Source organism: Daktulosphaira vitifoliae, unplaced genomic scaffold (assembly GCF_025091365.1).
Source record: "Daktulosphaira vitifoliae isolate Bord-2020 unplaced genomic scaffold, ASM2509136v1 Scaffold_5, whole genome shotgun sequence".
Classification (NCBI taxonomy): domain Eukaryota; kingdom Metazoa; phylum Arthropoda; class Insecta; order Hemiptera; family Phylloxeridae; genus Daktulosphaira; species Daktulosphaira vitifoliae.
In genome coordinates, this window is record NW_026099576.1 from 16,229,323 (window position 1) to 16,248,053 (window position 18,731).

Consider the following 18,731-nt stretch of genomic DNA (forward strand, 5'->3'; position numbering starts at 1 on the left):
TTAGAATATTGTGAAACTTTGAGACGCCCGTCGTCCCTGTTGCGTTTCTAATCTCCATTTCGCCCGCACGACCCTCTCGACGACGACCCTATTCCTTTTGTCGCTTCGACTGCCGCCGTCGATGCTGCAGTAGCAGCGATGACTGATCGGAGTAGGTGATTCATGCACCTTCATATTAATCGAAGAATATTATTATATACACATTCACAAAAGGGAGGAGAGACTCCCGACGGTGACAGCTTTGCGGGCAATAATAATCATTCTCGTGATATAAGGGGACGGCCACAACAATCGGCGTTTTCTTTTCAGAGAACAAGGGGACGAAAACGGCGACGTGGTGAAGAAATGAGGTGGCGCGCGTTTATTTAAGTGTATGTGGTCGTCACATATGCGCAATTACGGGGCGGGAGGTGAGTACGTGCGGGTCGGAGTGATTCACCGGAACCGCAACTGAATGTTGTTGTAACGGTCAAAACAACATCGATCATCGAGTGATGAGTTTGTTTATTATTATCATCATTTTTCATTTTTATTTTGAAATATGACCGATGAAAAAGTAAAAACATTGATCAGACCGTTTCGAGATTAAATTACATCTTAGGGAGAATAGGATCTCGTGTAAAGAAGAAACGGTCTGTAGTTAAATCTGAAATTTTAAAGACTCGGCGATCGTCAAAAGTTTTACGCGTTCGGCTTTTATTGTAAGAAGTAGGAATTTATAGGCCATTTTACCGAACAACTTCGATAAATATCGTTCGGCCACTAAAGTTCATTTTTTAGGCTTCCACTGGTTCAGTATACAATGGTGTATTTTTTAAACATGTTGTTGTACAGCCCGAATTTATGTTTGTCATCTTGGGAGTTTCTCTTCATAATACTCTGGGAACATACTTGAAAATGTATTTTTACCGAGATAATCATAAATTACTTGCGCCGAAGAATTTATACGCAGGAATTCATAACAAATTAAATGTAAAACTGTTTTATGAAATATTCTTAGAATTTAGTGAAATTATTAGTCGTTTAGTTATTTGTACACATGTAGTCTTCAGAATGCTTTTAACTGGAACATTTCCTCAGGAACTTCCTTGTATTGTTATTACTGTTCATATTAATATTGAGGTAAACGAGAACTGTTAATCAGATACCTTAGCAATTTCGTTTAATCTCCTGTGCATTTTCGCTAAGTACGTGCAAGAGGTTCTTACATATGCGTATTATTCTTACATATACCGAGAACAATTCGCGAGCTATGGAGTGTTTAATTATTGACGTTTTTCGGAAGTCTGTTTTAGGCTTTAGTCTCGGATATCCGTCTGTTGCGTCAGCATGTATCGAGTTAATCCTCTTATGACCACACAAAAAGTGGACTAGTGAAAAAACTTGAACGTTTTTAATACTTTTTTCATTTGGGTGTTGTCTGAAGTTACAAGTGACAAATAACCGACGGATTTTCACTCGTGCAAAGTACATAAAATATGCATCGTTTTGGCAGACCAATAAGACTGAAAAATCATTGCGTTTTTTCCAGTAACACAATTCAAATGGCATGATAAAACTGAAATAATGTAGAGTTCGGTTTGTTGAAGGTACAAACTGTAACGTAAAAATGACATACTAGACACGATTAAATAAATAAACATCTGTCTTTACATTTGGGCTTAAAACTCATACAATATTATAAAATATAGTCATGCAATGGACACACACGTACACGGCAGTGTATTATGTTGTTCGTTTGTTTAAAAATGATAATAACAATAGTGTCTGTCTGTCCGATGTTTACCGGCACTTGAGGCACAGAGGGTGTTGAGAGAATACATCAACTGTCAGTGTACTTCGGACGATTTCTTCATATTTAATTATATTAAATTATGTTGCCACCCCTCACGAGGCTCTCCTATTGTCGAGACCGATTTTATTTTCATTTCACGTATAGTGCTCTCATCAATTGACCGCGCGAGATTTTTAAAAACCGAGTATTAAAAATAATAACAAAAAAGAAGCTATTTGAAAAATATTATTTATGCGCGACACGCGATCCATACTACTTGATGCTGTGACGCTAATGGACCTACAAAAGAGACTAATGTACGTGAAACCACCGCTTCAAGGGTCACGCTTATGATACCTCTTCTTACCCTTTTCTAAAGTCATGTAATAATATGCTGTCGTATTGTACAGGAATGTTTTTAACTACATAATTTTTCACGCACGTGTATGCGGGTTGAAGAGACTTTCGGTAATGGCTGCTCTTAATGAAAACAATTTTAACGCTAAAAGAACGTCGAGAGATTGACATAGTTTAGTAAACTTCAAAAGAGCATTCCTTTCCGTTTTGTGTTCTTCAATAAACCGAAATGTATGCAATTTGGATATAAGGTGTCACGAAAACCAATATCCTTTGAAACGATGTATACATACATATGAATCCGCAATTTCAATTCTGAACTCAAGTTTGAATTTTAATCACATACAGAGTGGAAAAGGTCCAACTGACATCTGTTATAACTTTTGATTCAATAATCATTGCGTTGCTATTTTCTTTTAAACGATTTTCGCGTTCTTAGACTACAGTAAAATCATATTTCGTACTATTTATTTTTAATGATGAGAAAAATATTATTTTTTTCAAAATTTCAACGCATCTGTTTTTAGAAATTTTCATATAATAAATTTCAATGGGTCGATAACAATTTTACGATGAGTACTTATTGAGTTACACGAATTTTAGTACATCGAGTGGGTGTCTCGTACAGATGAATATTTATATCGTATACTTCACTTGTGTTACATACACACTCTGTGTATTAAAATGTTTGTAACTCAATAAGTACTTATCCTAAAGTTTCATTCAATTGTATGAAAAGTTGTAAGAGTTGTCAGTTAGATCTGTTCCATTCTGTATATTGTACTTAAAACTCAATTCGACATTTACTTAAATATATCTTAAAGAATTTTTTAACTAAGAATTATTTCTTGTTTTGAGAGATACTTTATTTTTAATATATTAATATATAATACAAAAAGAACATCTTTATAATTAATGTATTTTAGCACTTTGTAGTCGACAATATTTGATAAAATTTGTAAACTATTTTAACATTTCGTAATTCTCTGGTATAGTAATAATTTTTTTAAACGGTCCATTAAAATTCCCATCAAAATTATATTGCATATTATTACCTAATGATTATCTCAGAGATATTTGCGCCATCCTCCAGTGAAATATAAGACAATTTCCTGTGAAATGTTCAACGAATTCTCAGTATACATTTAGCTATACACTTAGTAAATAATGCCTGGGTCATAATAAATATTCAGCATTACAAATATTTCATTAATTTTCAATACCTTAAAGAACTTTTCAGAGTTTTTTGGTTTTAGTTAAAAAAAAAAAATTATCCATGAATTATTTGAATTTAAAAATAAAATAATAATTTCGTATAGTTAATTTTTTTTTTATAAGTATAATTAACCACAATATTAATTCAAAATACCGTGCTAATCATTTAAATGCAATGCTCTGTTGCTTATTTAATTATTAGTTGCTTAAATGATATAACACAAATAGAATGTCTAGAATTAACAGATGAAATAGGACATTGTTTATGTGAGGCTAACTAATCAAACCATCATCGTTAACATAAAAACATGTGTTCATTGTATATATTACCAAGATCCCTTGGTTAATGTTGTGTTTTAAGCAATGCCTGTTAACAATAATTAATTGAGAACTGTTAAAAACTTATTCTTTTAGAAAAATAAAAGTAAAAATAAATTATTTTAAAAGTTTTTTATGAACTTAAATTGAAATGGGCTATATGGTAACCATTTTAAGCAAAGAAAATTTCATCGAGTTAAGAATTTTATCTTCTAAATAATAGCATTCACGATAATTGTAAGTATTTATTTTATTTGCTGTCCATAATAAAAATTATTTAATATGATTTTAGATCAATAGAAGTAAATCTTATGTAGTAAGACGTATTGTCACGTTTTGTCGTTATCATGTATGAAATATAATTCAGTTGATTTTCACCCACGTTTTTTCCCCAATCTAATGATAGTTTTCCCAAAACGACACTTAAGGTTTTTTGCTATTCTTTTTTTTTTGGTCACTCCCCTTCCTTTAAAAACCATATGCGTAACCAGAGGTGACGTCATGCCATCACTTCAGTGTTTCGGTATCCCCTGCAACAGTAGCAATAATTGTAAAGCCAGACGATAAATTAAATCCGGGTGATCCATGTAATCATAGTCGCCTACTACACCCTCATATTCTTACACATCATGTCGCACAGGGTCGGTAGCGGTGGAGGTGCATACCGTTGGTCTCTGCGTTTTGTTTTTGGGGGAAGTAATATTTTTATTTCCACCCCCGCGATCGGAAGGGTTTACCACTGAGTCACTGGCATGCCGACGCGGTGTATGTTTATTTAAAGAACCCAGAAGAACAATACACCCCTCGAAACCACTGACCCTTTTCATATCGCCACTAAAATTGCAATATTAAAATGCAAACATATCCTTATACTACACGCTGTGTACCTCTTGTCAATGCGTATCAACATTAATTTCGTTTCATAATTCATCAACTTCGTCATTGCCCTAAGCTTTGTAGTCCGACAATAATGTAATTATTAAATATACATATATTTTGCATTTATACAACTGGGTAGTTCAATTTTCATACAATACCCATATTTTTTTATTACTTAAATTTTTTTTTTTATTTTGGTTATAATAACCGGCAATTAGAAATCTAGTCTCAAATTAAGCAGACATTTTTCCGATTAAGGTGGCAAAAATATTAATACAGTTTTACTATCCAATCAATTTTATTTTAAAATTACTTAATCAATTTAGTATCTGCATTGACATAAATTCCCTTTAAACAACAAAGTTTTGTTAACTTAAAAATTGCTTATTTATTTATTAAATTAAAGTTAACCTTTGAAGGGTAAAATAAGTTCACATTCATTAAATAAATAATAATTAAAATTATAAACAAAATCTAACAAAAATATTATATAAAAATAATATTATAATGAAAAAAAAATCAAAACTAGGTATTTTGTTAAAAGGTAATAAATAACGATTTAATAAACTAAATTTAACATATCTTAGAGAAGTTATAGTAACACAAAATAGTCATTTTATATTGAAAAATACTACATTTAAACTAAACAAACAAATCACACAAAGTGCATTTCAAAGTGGTTTCTTTGTTTCTCATCGCATATTTGAGTATTGATTAGTTATTTTTGTCGTAATAATAATTCAGTTGTCCAAGAAATGTTACGTTAACAAAAATACATTTAATCGTATGTGTGTGTTGTATGTTTGTTTATGTATTGAATTTCATTTTTGCACTGCTATAGTTTTCATGAAACATTAGAATTCCTTCAATCATATTCAAATGTTGAAAGCGGTTATTATTTTAGTACAATGATGTGACCAACAATGAGCTCCATTAGGACAAATACCAAAAATATGATGGAAAATAATAACGTTCTCTGGCTTATGTAAACGTGTGTTTTTCGCAATTCGTGTGGATCGTGTTTCGTTCATCATTTGTCGCTACTGGCGCCCAAATTTACTGGGTGTGAAAATAAAACAACCTATACATCAGGATCGGTGTGTTCTTATATGTGGTAACGTCTAAATTTTGTCACCCGATAGAAAACACGTGTAGGCAAAAGAGGTACATACAAAAGGAATATTACACCGCGTCGAGATTCCATTACGTAGGCGCCAAGGGTCTTTTCAAACTCCCTAATGTCTCACCGCCCCGTTACAACTTCTTTCCTCTACCGGAGCAAAAAGAAACGAACAAATCGAAAGATACCAAGTGTTTTATTATCAGTTTAGTTTTCTTTATATATCAATTAGTACCTACAATATCAGAGTACTAAAAAATAATATAAGGGTAAACATGGTTCGTGAACCGTAAATTTGTTCTAGACTGACAACATGACCATCGCTGCTAATGGAGTCGTTAACCTAGGTCGTGCATGTTTCGAGATGGGAGAACATTGTTGAAGGAGATTACCGGCCACACACGTACATCGCATTATTTCGTGTGTCGACAAACGAATTTCCTGCGGTTTCTTTGTTTTTTAGCCAATTTATTGTTTAACAGTACTATAGTTTTAAAAATATGTCAGCCAGTTACAGTTATATGGTACGAATATAGTCTGAAGGCACGGCGTTTGGTTTAAATAGGAATTTTCATATCTCGTCCTGTGATCTTTTTCATTAAAAGCTTTTCGCTATTCTCTCGGTGTTCACTCGCTGAATCACCTCTCGTTTCGCTCAACTGTATGGATTACTTAGTCGTTTCTCGGTGTGTTAAACAAACGTCAATCCTATCCGTCACACTCCTGAAATATACTCCTATGGAAATTCCGGACCATTGCCCAACACTATTTTTATTGGTTTCACCCCTGGACCACGTCGTTCTTTTTGGCCCTCCAGTCGTGATGGGGTTCGTATCAATTTTCCGGAAACACTTTCATTCGCATGACTCATTGGGAAATTGGAAATACCCCGATGCCGACGTGCGACGAGTATAATCAAGAAGAAAGTACATTATTATACATATCTGATCCCTTGGAGGGTTACAGGAATCAACAACTCCTTGATTATATGTGCACTGTAAACGGGGGTAATCATTCACACCCTAAAAGAGCTGTATGAGGTTCTCAGGGAATAGAATAACGCGAACAGTACAATTTTCATATGTTTTAATGGCCATCAAAATAATACTAAACACAAAAGCACATGGACCTAGGTAATTTTTTTTAGTAATTCTAAAGATACTGGAAATCTAAAATCTAAAAATGTTGTTAATTGATTTACAATTGCAAATACTTGTGTAATTCTAAATTAGAAGATTTTATAAGAATAAATTATGTTAAATTTATAAAGTACGTAAAATAATTATAATACGAAATAGACGTTATAACGTGAAATTAAATTTTAATTGACTCAAAAACGTAAAATAGACCATTTGTTCTAGCGGAGTATATTCAAAAGACTTATAAATACGGTGACAATATTGAGAATATAGTAAATTATAATTTTTGTATAGTGAACAGTGTCAATTTAATTTTAAGTTATTCAATGTATTTAATGGATAGTAAAGATTTATCTAGGCGTTTTTGAATACGCAGGGCAAACCCTTTCACCAATTAATATAATATATTCGATGTATTGCTAAATATCCCTCTCCCTATCTGGTAACCACCTGGTCACTCGTTTTGTGTTTTCCCACGCACATTCGACTCTATTATTGTGATTCCTAATCTGTTTTATAAGAACAGTTACTGCTTTTAATAAATCGACAAACATACAATAGTAATCAATTAATTTTGCATGCTTTTGGCATTTCGAAAAAAAATGTTTGTTTATTAATTACGGTCATCATTAAAAATATAATTTAAACAACGCGGTTTGTGTACGGAAAACGTCTGTTTTAATATAATTTTTTTAATGTCTCGGTAACTCGGTAGCTTTTGATGTGAGATTACTGATAAGTTGGACGCATAAAGACGGGATTCCGTGACGACCGACAGTATTGTCGATGACAGTCTCATCAACGAGTTCCTTTATTTTACCACAACGTCTCTAATGAATAGATATATTTAGTGGAATTTTTGTTGAAACTCGACCGTTAATTAACCCTTATAGCAGTACAAAGGGCTTTTAAATTATGAAAAATGAAGCCTTTATCAAATCCACGGGCTGGTTATTTGCTAATGAACAACTTCCAATGAATATATCCCCACATTAAATAGCCCTTTGCCATCAGAATTTAATAACTCGTATTATATTATGGTAAACACGACTCAAGTACTCAAGTGTGTGACGATGAATACTAGACAAATTATAAAATATGTAGTTTTTTTAATGTCTAAACCGTTCATTTGCTTGAATTAGACTTANAATGTGTGACGATGAATACTAGACAAATTATAAAATATGTAGTTTTTTTAATGTCTAAACCGTTCATTTGCTTGAATTAGACTTAACGAGTTCATAACATACGATTGAAAGGGGTTCAAGCGTGTGGGTAAAACAGCTGCCTATACAAAATATTTTGAAGTGCCCTGCTATTATAGTAATTTGATTAGGAAAATAATTCGAAGCATCATAATAGAGTTCTAGTGTCGTAAAGAGTAACTGGTTTGATTCACACCAACATGATACTGGAATATGTTACAAATTATAACGTAAATTGATATCGAAAAAAATTGTTGAAGTTTCTATTAAATAGAAACTTTAGTTTTCATATAATAAGTTATTGTGGTACAGAAAACGATTCATAATTATTTTCACTTAATAATAAGATAATCCGATAGCCTCGATAATTCTTGCATATGGTTACACTGTGTTTATTTAGCAAAAAGTATTTTAAAAATGCTATTTAAGCTAAAAATCTTTTTCGGTCAGTGCAATTATTTTCTTATACAATGTGGCTTTTGAAAGGAAATTAATCTGTCTACAAATCCATTAAAAAGTTAAGACGCTATTTACAAAGGTATTACGTGATAAGAATGATAGACCATTGTCCAGGCAAATAGGTTTTAATCTAGTCACGTAAAAATAAAAACCTTTTTTTTTTTTGCTTGTCCTTATCGTCGGCAGACAAAAATTTCGTTTTGATTGCTCTACAAAATGCATTTACACTCATAGCTTCTACCGAGTCTGGACGTCCATGAATATTAACCTTTTTTACTATTATTTTTCAATTGAAAATTTTGCACGCGTTCTGCAGTCCAGCAGACGTCTGCTGCCGATAGTTTTCGTGGTATTACATTATTTGAAAAGCAAAATGCGTACTATGTGGATAATCAACTGAGATACTACATAGTGTGTTAACACATTTTGTCGTCAATTTAAAACATATTAACTTTATGAGGCGAATTATCCTTTATGACATATAAATATGTACTCAGCGGACGAGCAGCGAGACGATTATTCGTCGCGCTCAGTAACACGCACTTGAAAACAGAACGGTTTTCGTGTAAGTATTACAACGAGGTTTAAAATATTCATATGCGCTCTTAGAAATATTTTGTATAATATATTTTATATTATTTGCTACTGCGGTGGGAGTAAAAGGGTTCAACTTCTCTTTGTTTCTTTTTGAATTGCTTCACAAAGTGGAGTATTTTTGAATATAAATTCAAAATTATATTCAAGAAGCGAAGATTTGTAAAGCTAAATGCTTAAAGTGGGAAATTCCAAAAAGAGACAATGGATTAAATATAACAATCGAGGTTTCGAAAAATAGAAAAGAGTTGTGGACTCTAAACATCACCCAACTGCGCAGTATAGCGGTAGACCAACAATCAAAGCATATAATTTATATAGAGATAAGCTTATAGCTGCTAGTAATTAAAAATAAAATAAAGTTATCACTAATAGGTCTATTGTGCGAGTGCAGTCAGAGATATTATGTTGCACTTCGTTCGGGAGATGCCGACCATGTTGACCCTAAAGTTTCCCGTGAGCCACATGGAGCTTGACAATTATTATTATTGTTAATATCCGCTTAATTGTGAACAAATTCAGACTATTTGTTTGTACGAATAGTGACTTTATCCATTACTAAGGCTTACACATTTGACACATACACAATATTCCCTGTAGATTTGTGTTGTCGAAAATAATGGAATTTTATTCGTAATGGAAACACTGAAGAAGTTTTTTTGTTGTGAATGATGTTGTCGCCCTTCTTTCTAGTCGGTACATTACCATAATGTGTAGATAATTAGTTTATTCGAGTCGACGAAATGGCCCGAGCGATTTGTGAGATTCAACAGCAAATTAGGTTTATCCGAAGAAAGTTGCTCGAGGCGTTTTCAAAAGTTCTCAAAGTACACTACACCATTGCGTACCAAATCGAGGGGAGAATAAGTTAGTGTCAACACATCTTCTTTTTTATTTTTATATGTGTTATTGGTACGCGGCAGGAGAAAGGGATAAAGGGATCATGAGTTTCTCAAGGCGGTGTCTTGATCGTATTCATCGAAAAAAAAAACAAGAGTTAGGTACACAACATGTTTGATAAGTCTAAGGAGTAAACATTTTTATGCCAAACATACGCTGTACAGAGTTAACTTTCAATTTTTTAAATGTTTTGGACGTGACAAGCGTATTGTGAACACAAAACTTTTTTTACTCTTTCCTAGATTACAAAATAGACTAATGTAAGCTTGCATGAAAAAATTATCAAAGGCAATAATTTTGCATTCTACATAAATAATTGTTTTTTTTAAGTAATTTTTTTTATTTAGTAAAACATGTTTTCAATGCCCATTTTTAATAATATAGAATTATTGACTAAAAACTATAACTAAGAACCATTTTATAAATAAAATAGTTTTTTAAAAAAATAATCATATCGGTATTAAATATTTGAAGAAAAAAGCAATTTCAGAAGTTACTTTTTTTCAAAAAATTGTTATACTTTATTTTTATTCGGGTCTACTATTTCGGAGTAAAATACTCGTGCCGCCTACGCATTCTTGTGTTAGTAATGTTGTGCGTTTTTTATGTACATAGGGTCAAAGACATTCTCATTACTGTACATAAATAACACACATAATCGTCCAACAACTGTCGTATGATAAAAATCGTTATTTTTTATTCTATAGAAGACGAATAAGTAAATAGAGAGGCCAATCTGTCTAATAAACGCGCTGATAAGTGATGAACAATATAGTGGTCATGACATTACAAAACATCGAATAGTTCGATGAATAAAGTGTTTACAGTTATATACACACACTCTTCGATCTCAGGAGAATTGAAATAATATCATTATTGTTATCGTCAAACAACATTTTTCAAAATACCACATACTTAATAACTTACTACACGCGCACACCTCAAGGTTTTGGAAAGCATTTTAAACACACTAAATGATTTGTTTTTCCACTCGAGACCAATGGACAGAGAATTTAATTGTCTTGTTTTTGCACGTGTATCGATTTATTTTTTGTCTAGATCTCGACGTTAATTCTGCTTCGACCAACTACGATTTCGATTGGGGTAATTTGGATTAATGAGCCACGTCGAGTTTCGGTAAGACGAAAGGAGTATGAATCCCTTGCGCGGGTAATTAATCAGTAAACAAGGCCCAGCAGACACAATATATACAAGCATAATCCAATTTCACGGACGAAATATCAATAACGGTGAGCGTAAGCGGAGGTCGTATAGGAATTTAGTGTTTGCTAATATCATTGGGTCTTCCCCTCATTCGCGAAATACATGACCACGTGTGCCAGAAAACGATACAACTGAACTAGAGAAATCATTCATGATTATGTATTTTGATACAATTGTTTGTTTTTTGTGTAAAATTCAAACACATTGAGCATTACTTCAATTGACCAGAAAAACGTTTTATTGAACTTAATTTTTTTAACTAAGTATTAAGTATAAATAAAATGTACTTACAGTCTGGACAGCAGTGGATTGTTAGAGAACACAAAATCGGAGACTTCCTTGAGATTGTTGCCGTTTAATCGTCTGAAAAAAGACAATGGGATATAAATAATTTATAATCAACTCGATTGTAATGGGTTATTCAAATTCGATAACATGTTTCTAACTTAATATTAAATACAATTTATTTAGTATATTTTCCCTCAAAGATGTTTTCAAATAATCTTATGACGCTGTATCTGACAACATAGTAAAAAGACACTATTATGAAAGTATGAAACAGGTCAACCGATTTTTATTACTATACTTAAACATTCGTTTAATATACAAAAATGTTATTTTCAGTATGGAATCCGAATATGTTTAAATATAAAAATGGTTTTTCTTTTTAGATCACTATTCTGACTGGAAATTGTTTTTATTTCTCATATTTGAACGTATTTATATTACATAATGTTACTGCGTTGATAGTTCTCATGTGTCACCTCGCATGACTGATTTCTTTGTTAAAGGAATATAACCAGTACAGATCATAAAATACACACGTATATATTTGAAATGCATATTCATAAATATTAAAGTCGTATGAGTAAAAATAATAAATGAGTAAAAAACAAACAACCCAAGTTGGGAATATTTTTTGCAACGTCATTCGCAGTCGTTCAATTTTATTGTTGTATGATGGAAATGTTTTTCTGTGGGTTAATGTATCAAAGTCACGTTGACCAATTGCTATGTGAAGCTATCCGCCAACAACATCGAATACATTCGATGAATTCATATTTAGGGGTATTTGTGGCGGGAGGTGTGGAAAATAATACACTTTTGCGAACACAACGGTCAACCGGGTAGTTTCTATTAATCACCGATCTGTCAGATTTTAGCGGTTATTTTCCCCTGGAAGACCAATAAAGCATCATTGACTCCGACAACTTTATTGTACTTCGCACGGTTTAAATTAGAGTACCCACTAAGCGTACAGATCACGTGCTGCAATTATTATCATTGTTCTTGTGATACTGGTGGGTGAAAAACAGTGCGGGGAAAATGCGTCGCATTGACAACGCCGAGAAGGTAAATTAGTTTATAGTGCTGCATATCGGTGAGAATTTTTCTCATTCTTGAATTCGTGACTTATTAACCGAGTGTTTGAGTTGTAAATTATCATTCAACTGAAATAATTCCAAGTTTGAAAATGTCGAATCGACGAGACTGGGCAGACGTAACGTGAAATGAATAAATTGCCGGCGTTCACTAGCCGCATAAATTTCTGCTTCGCCCTTTGAATATCCACCGACACTCGGAGACAGTTGTGAAATAGTCGTTTTTGCTACAACCGTAAGTTATGCGCGTGTGATTCCGCACATGATTTTTTTTATCTGTTTTTATTTTCTTCATATTTGCATTTTTTGCAATTGAATCACTTACACGCCGCCAAACGAGTATTTCGCCAGGTATGTATTTAAAACGAATGCTTCAATTTTTCAATATATAAATGACCAACTTGAACATTACACACATAGTCATTCCAGATTTCCGGTAATAATTAAATGATTTGATGAAACCCGAAAAGTTAGTTTAAACTAAAAATTAAATTTCATTTTGAAATTACTTTGTAAATGTCTTTAGCGGTTCTCGATATAATACTACTGTTGTTTTAGTGAGTCATCACAATATAACTAAACGATTCTGTCGTTTGACAAGTGTTAGTAATGTCAGCTTCAGTTTTGCAAGCAACTCCGCTATAATGCATTAAAATGGTCACTGAATTTAATCCAATTGAAAGCGTTTCTTTGTTTTACAGTACGCGACAAAGGAAAGTGATTACCCGTGTTCGAAATACGATCAAATTGGTTTGCCGGTATATACAAGAACATTGTATCCAATGCATAATGTACGGGAATAGCTCTTAAGTGCTGAATCTGAAATAAATCTCAAGAATATATAATCTTTTCTTGCACTCGGATTACAGGAAACAATACTTTCTGTTAAATTACATTTTTAACCGATAGGTTTTGATATTTCTTCGAGGGGCATAATTTTGCTCTTAACCTTCGAGTATTAAACCATACAATCAAATGCAAATCAACTGAGTTCAAATAATATGAACTGTATGTACTTACTAATGCTGTATGACTGTAAGTCGACATGAATTTATTGATTTATACGTATAAATGAGCGAGTAAAAATATACTCATAAAGTGTCCTACAACTAAAGAGGGAATACTGAAAGATCTTAAGGCGGAAGCCAAACTTTCTATATTGGCTATACAACTTAAATTAAGAATGCCATGAAAACATGTGAACCTATAGCTTGGTCATTTGAAGAATCCTCAAACATATCTGTTGTAGCTATGTGTTGTTGCGGTGTAGTACTGCAATGTGCAAGGTAACAGAAATCAATTACATTGTTTTCTGTCGTAAATAAGCCATTAATTTTAAACATTGTAAAATTAATTTGCATAAATCAATTGCTCATGAATTAACGTTTTATTTTACGATGAATAAATTAATTAGTAATTCAATAAAATCATAAGTAATATTGTAGTTTACACTTCTATAAGAACACAGTTATTTCGTCTAAGAATTTTTATGTCTATTTTAAAAGTATTTGTATCTGAAAAAGCTTAGCTGTTGTATGAAACAATATTTTTTGCGTATTTATAAATTTAGGCGTTGAAAATAATAACAAAATTCTTCGGAAAATAGTTAAGAAATGACGAATTGATGAATTCCACCCTTAGTTATGTTTATTTTTGAAAAATTGAGGTGAGAAATAAAAAACGACGTGACAAGATAATTTGTTTTCGTTTTCTATAACTACCATAAGGGATAAAGTTTTTTTTTTAATAAACTTACGGTCACAGTGTTCAGAAAATGGAATAACAAAAGCATTATGTTAATAATTTTTTTTGCAATCCATTATACTTATGAGTATAATATATTATACTCGTAGTGTACATCCCCAGTTATTGTTGTCAATATTTAAACGTCTTATGGCAGCTTGTTAATGAAAAACACAATAGCATTCTCTTCGAAGTACAAAACCAACACTTATGTAATATTATCTAACTTGATCAAGAGAATAATTGTTTCATTATTGCGACGAACAGTTCTATATTAGTTTTTTAAGCATTTAAAACGTGGAACTAATAAATGTAACGTTCAGATTTCAGTTTTATTTTAGACGTAAAATGTGATATAAGTCGTATATTGCACATTCAATATTATCAACTGAACATCTGCGGTCAAACAGCCAATTACCCAAGGTTTTTACGACTTCTTCAACCATAAAAACACTGGGGATAGTAGAGCCTAAGAAGATTATCGTCAACGCCAAAGCCGTCGACACAACTTCATATCTTTCTAAGCTATGGTTGCCTGCATTGCGACACCACCTGGCTAAACTTACATTATATTGGGAATAGCGATAAAATCCAGGAATACGAGTTAAAACAATCAATTAGTTCATACTTCAGGGAATTCGGTATTATTAAAAGCTGATTTGTGTCGTGCTAAATCCATGACTCATGGATTTATCGAGACGTGCAATTAATTAAAAATTAGTTTGGTGGCTCCTTTTATGATGTAGACGATTAACTTAAAATACATCACAGCCTTTAGATCGAATAGACAAAATTGAGAAATAATGAGACAAAAGAACTTTTAGTCTATCGACCAGTTTTTGGAAGCATTGAGATAAATCAAGATAGGACATGGAAAAATATACTTTTATATAATAATCAAAAACAACTAATCTAATGAATATTGAAATGTAAAACGAATTATTTTCAAGTTAAAAAGTTTATGATTTTTTTTCCTAACAAAATTAAAGTTAGCAATATAAAAAACAACACGACATTTGTTTAAATTTGCCTTGGCATCGCACAAAAAAAAAAATCATTGGTTTTAAGACAAATGAACAAGTTGTCTCGCAAAAATGATTTACGACGCTATAGTCCGTTCGTGCCCTCAAATATCAAAACTCAACAGTCCAAACTCTATTTTCATACTCATTTATCAAAGAATAATAAAACAAAAACACATAACAGAGTGTAAATGTATTATACATTGTTGCGAGTTTTTACTAGTCATTCGAAATGAATAAGAGTAAAAATATAGTCTATGTGCTTTGCAATAGAGCACAGTTTTATGTACAAAGTGATTTATTCTTGCAAAAATTACAGACCGCTCGTTAATAGTTAGAGTTAAAGCGAATATTAATAATTAATTAGTATTCGTTTTACTGAAGCAACATAATAATTTTTATTGTGTTTCTTTCAGACTTAATTTAAAAATTGAATCAGTTATATGATAATTACAAAAAAAATTGATAACTATTGAATGATTGATTCGTTTTAATGATTCATTCGAAATTAATTTAATGAATATATTTATATCTTGGATTTATTTTTAATTTACGATGTATATATTATACAATGCAAATCAGTTACTAAAAATCATTAGTTTTGTAATCAGTTTTTTTTTGCCAGTCATAAAAATGAAAATCGGGGCTTCTGAACCACAAGGTTCGTGTAATAGAGACAAAAAGAAAAATACAGACACTCATCGATATTATTCGTATCGATTTACGGTTTCCAGGCGTGTCAAGTTTCCGTCGAGATTCATTGGAAAGTCAGAAATGTGTAGCATGTTTATCGTTTTTACCCTTTCGTATTTTTATCCAGAATCGATTAGTTTTATGTGACTATACAACTCTTGAAGTAGTACGTCTACGGTTGTAAAACGCTAAGAAAAGCTATTAAAATCGAAAAACTTATTTAAACTGATTAAAAATTAATTACCTGATGGAAAATCGTTTTTGCTTTTCATGGGAGTTTTAATTAAAACTAATTCATTCGCTCGTCAACTCCGAGCACCCACACCAGCGTTTTCTCGCGTTTAAAGCAAACTTTTACCACTACAAACAGTTTTTAAAAAGCGATTTTTTTTCATCGCAGAACATATTTTATTCGTTATCAGTTTTTGTCGTAAACATTTTTTTTTAATTAATCGCGGTACGCGAGAAAAATGTATCGCAATGTGCATGGAAGTATTTCCATCAGTTATTTCGGATAAAAAACTCTCACATAATTCAAAAATGGTATCAGATAAAAACTGTTTAGTTGCTATAAAGCATTTACGACATTCATATGTTATTTAAATTTGTTTTGAGGCCACGTTACTTGTTAGGACATGTTTATCATTTATTTTTATTTTTAATTACTAAGTAAAATTTAATCGATAACATACTAAAAATACTTCATTTACGCCTAATGAATTTTAAAGTAAGTTAAATTTATTTTTGACATTTACTTTAAGTATATCTTTGATATAGGTTTATATAATGCTATTTTTCATAAATAAACCTGATTTTTTATTATTAAATGATAATTTCATCAACCTTATATGTATTAATAGTTAGAGTCGATTTAAATGAAGTATTTAATTGGCAGTGACAATTCCGCGAGTAAATAAAGTACGAATTCTAAAACAGAACAATTTTAACAGAACACTTTACAGAAACTAACCAACCGTTAATTGTCTGCGACATAAAATCTAATAATAATTACAATTTTCAAGGAGAAGTAGCAAGTTTGGTCATGTTAGGATTATTGAATAGTGTCCTGTTTGGAGTTTTTAACTCCTACACATGAAAAAAATATTAGAATTGTTTTAACTACAACCAATGATGTTAGATTGTCATGGGTCGAGTTGTCTTTTTTAATTTATGTAAAATATACCAGACTATTGAATTAATTACATTGTGCTGTACTTTCAGGGCCGTGCTCAGGTGGGCAACGAGAGCAATTGCCCTAGGGCGTTACACATTTGCGGGGCACCAAAAAAATATGAATATATTTTTTTTGCATGAATGTTGTCTTGACTAAAAACATATTAAATGAGGGTGCCAAAATTAAGATTGGCCAAGGGTGCCAATGACATTTAGCGCGGCACTTTGACCATTGATAAATTTCAAAATAAGAAATATGAAAAGTTATTGCAAAAACAACATGTCTCTTGATTTAAACTCTTACGGGTGTAGATTAATTTGAATCCAACTCTAACCATTACCAATATTTTCAAAACGAGAAAGTCTCTAAACAAACTAAAGTTATAAACTAGTGTTGTTTTAATCCAGCAGATATAATTAAAATCATCACTCAACTAGTCTTTGGCGAATATCTACATTCGATTGTGTACGACTACAACCGCACTCGGTTAAAATAACTATCCAATTTTTGTGTGTATACAAAATGTACTCAATTTTCGATCATCGAAATACTTAGATACATCACACTGTAGTATATAATGTTACTTTCTTCAGCACAGCAACTCGATATTACAATACTTAATGTAGGAAACGCGTTTACATGGAATACGTGGGTATACACGTAGTTGATAATCCGTCAACCTACTGTAAGTTTCCAGTACAAAAGACGCATGCAAATGACAGCCATTATATCGCCTAAGTCTTAAACTTTAAATGTCAAACGGCGGCAATAATAATAACGTGTACAACGAAATCATAATAAATAATAACATCGGCTTAATAATATGACAACGGTTAAGAGTACCGGTCGGAAGTCAAAATTTAATTATATTAAAAGTTAGGTGGATATTTTTGGTGTAATATGACTTTTTATAATTAAAATAAATCGTATGTGATAATGACTTTGGTATAATCGAGTTCATTTGTTTTAATTTAAACTATTTTTTTAGTTTGTACGGTTAAGCTTTGGTTTACCGGCTTTGTTTAGTATACGTGTGGTTTACGAAAATTAATTTGTAAAAATAATGGAGATGTGTAGCAGCGATAAAAATTCATACTTTTCCCTCCTCGCGTACTTGCCATGGTTTATCGACGACGGGGAATTTTATTTGGAGCAAATATTTTATGTGCTCTCCTATTGTTGTGTATGGGAGGGGCTGGATGTACAGGGTCGATTCGTCGGCTATCCTTTTCAGTAAATGAGAATTTCGAAGTATATTAATAATAATTTGCCCATGGGTGGTGGTAAAAGTGTCGTGGCCACGAAATGTTCCACAGTAATGGACCGCCGTGACGGGATTTTAATGAAAGCTTGTATGGTGGCAGGATGAAAGGGCTCAGAACGCAATTATCCACAGTCTTTGGTGACCTTTGGCAATCTCACCTGCGATATTAATGCCAAAGGGTATACATAAATTAGCTTTGTCCAGCTTTAAAATATATAAGGTGCAAACAAGGTGGTATCAAAAAGATAAAGACAAATAAAGATAAACAG

The 18,731-nt window shown here is 32.0% G+C and overlaps 1 protein-coding gene across 1 annotated transcript in view; it reads right to left on the bottom strand.

Moving 5' to 3' along the window:
- The window catches only part of LOC126907254 (protein slit), a 96,100-nt gene that overhangs the window by 16,236 nt on the left and 61,133 nt on the right, over nucleotides 1–18,731 (bottom strand). Inside the window, exon 4 of the mRNA XM_050688380.1 lies at nucleotides 11,476–11,547. Coding sequence (XP_050544337.1) covers nucleotides 11,476–11,547 — 72 coding nt within the window. The remainder of the gene's footprint in view (nucleotides 1–11,475; nucleotides 11,548–18,731) is intronic.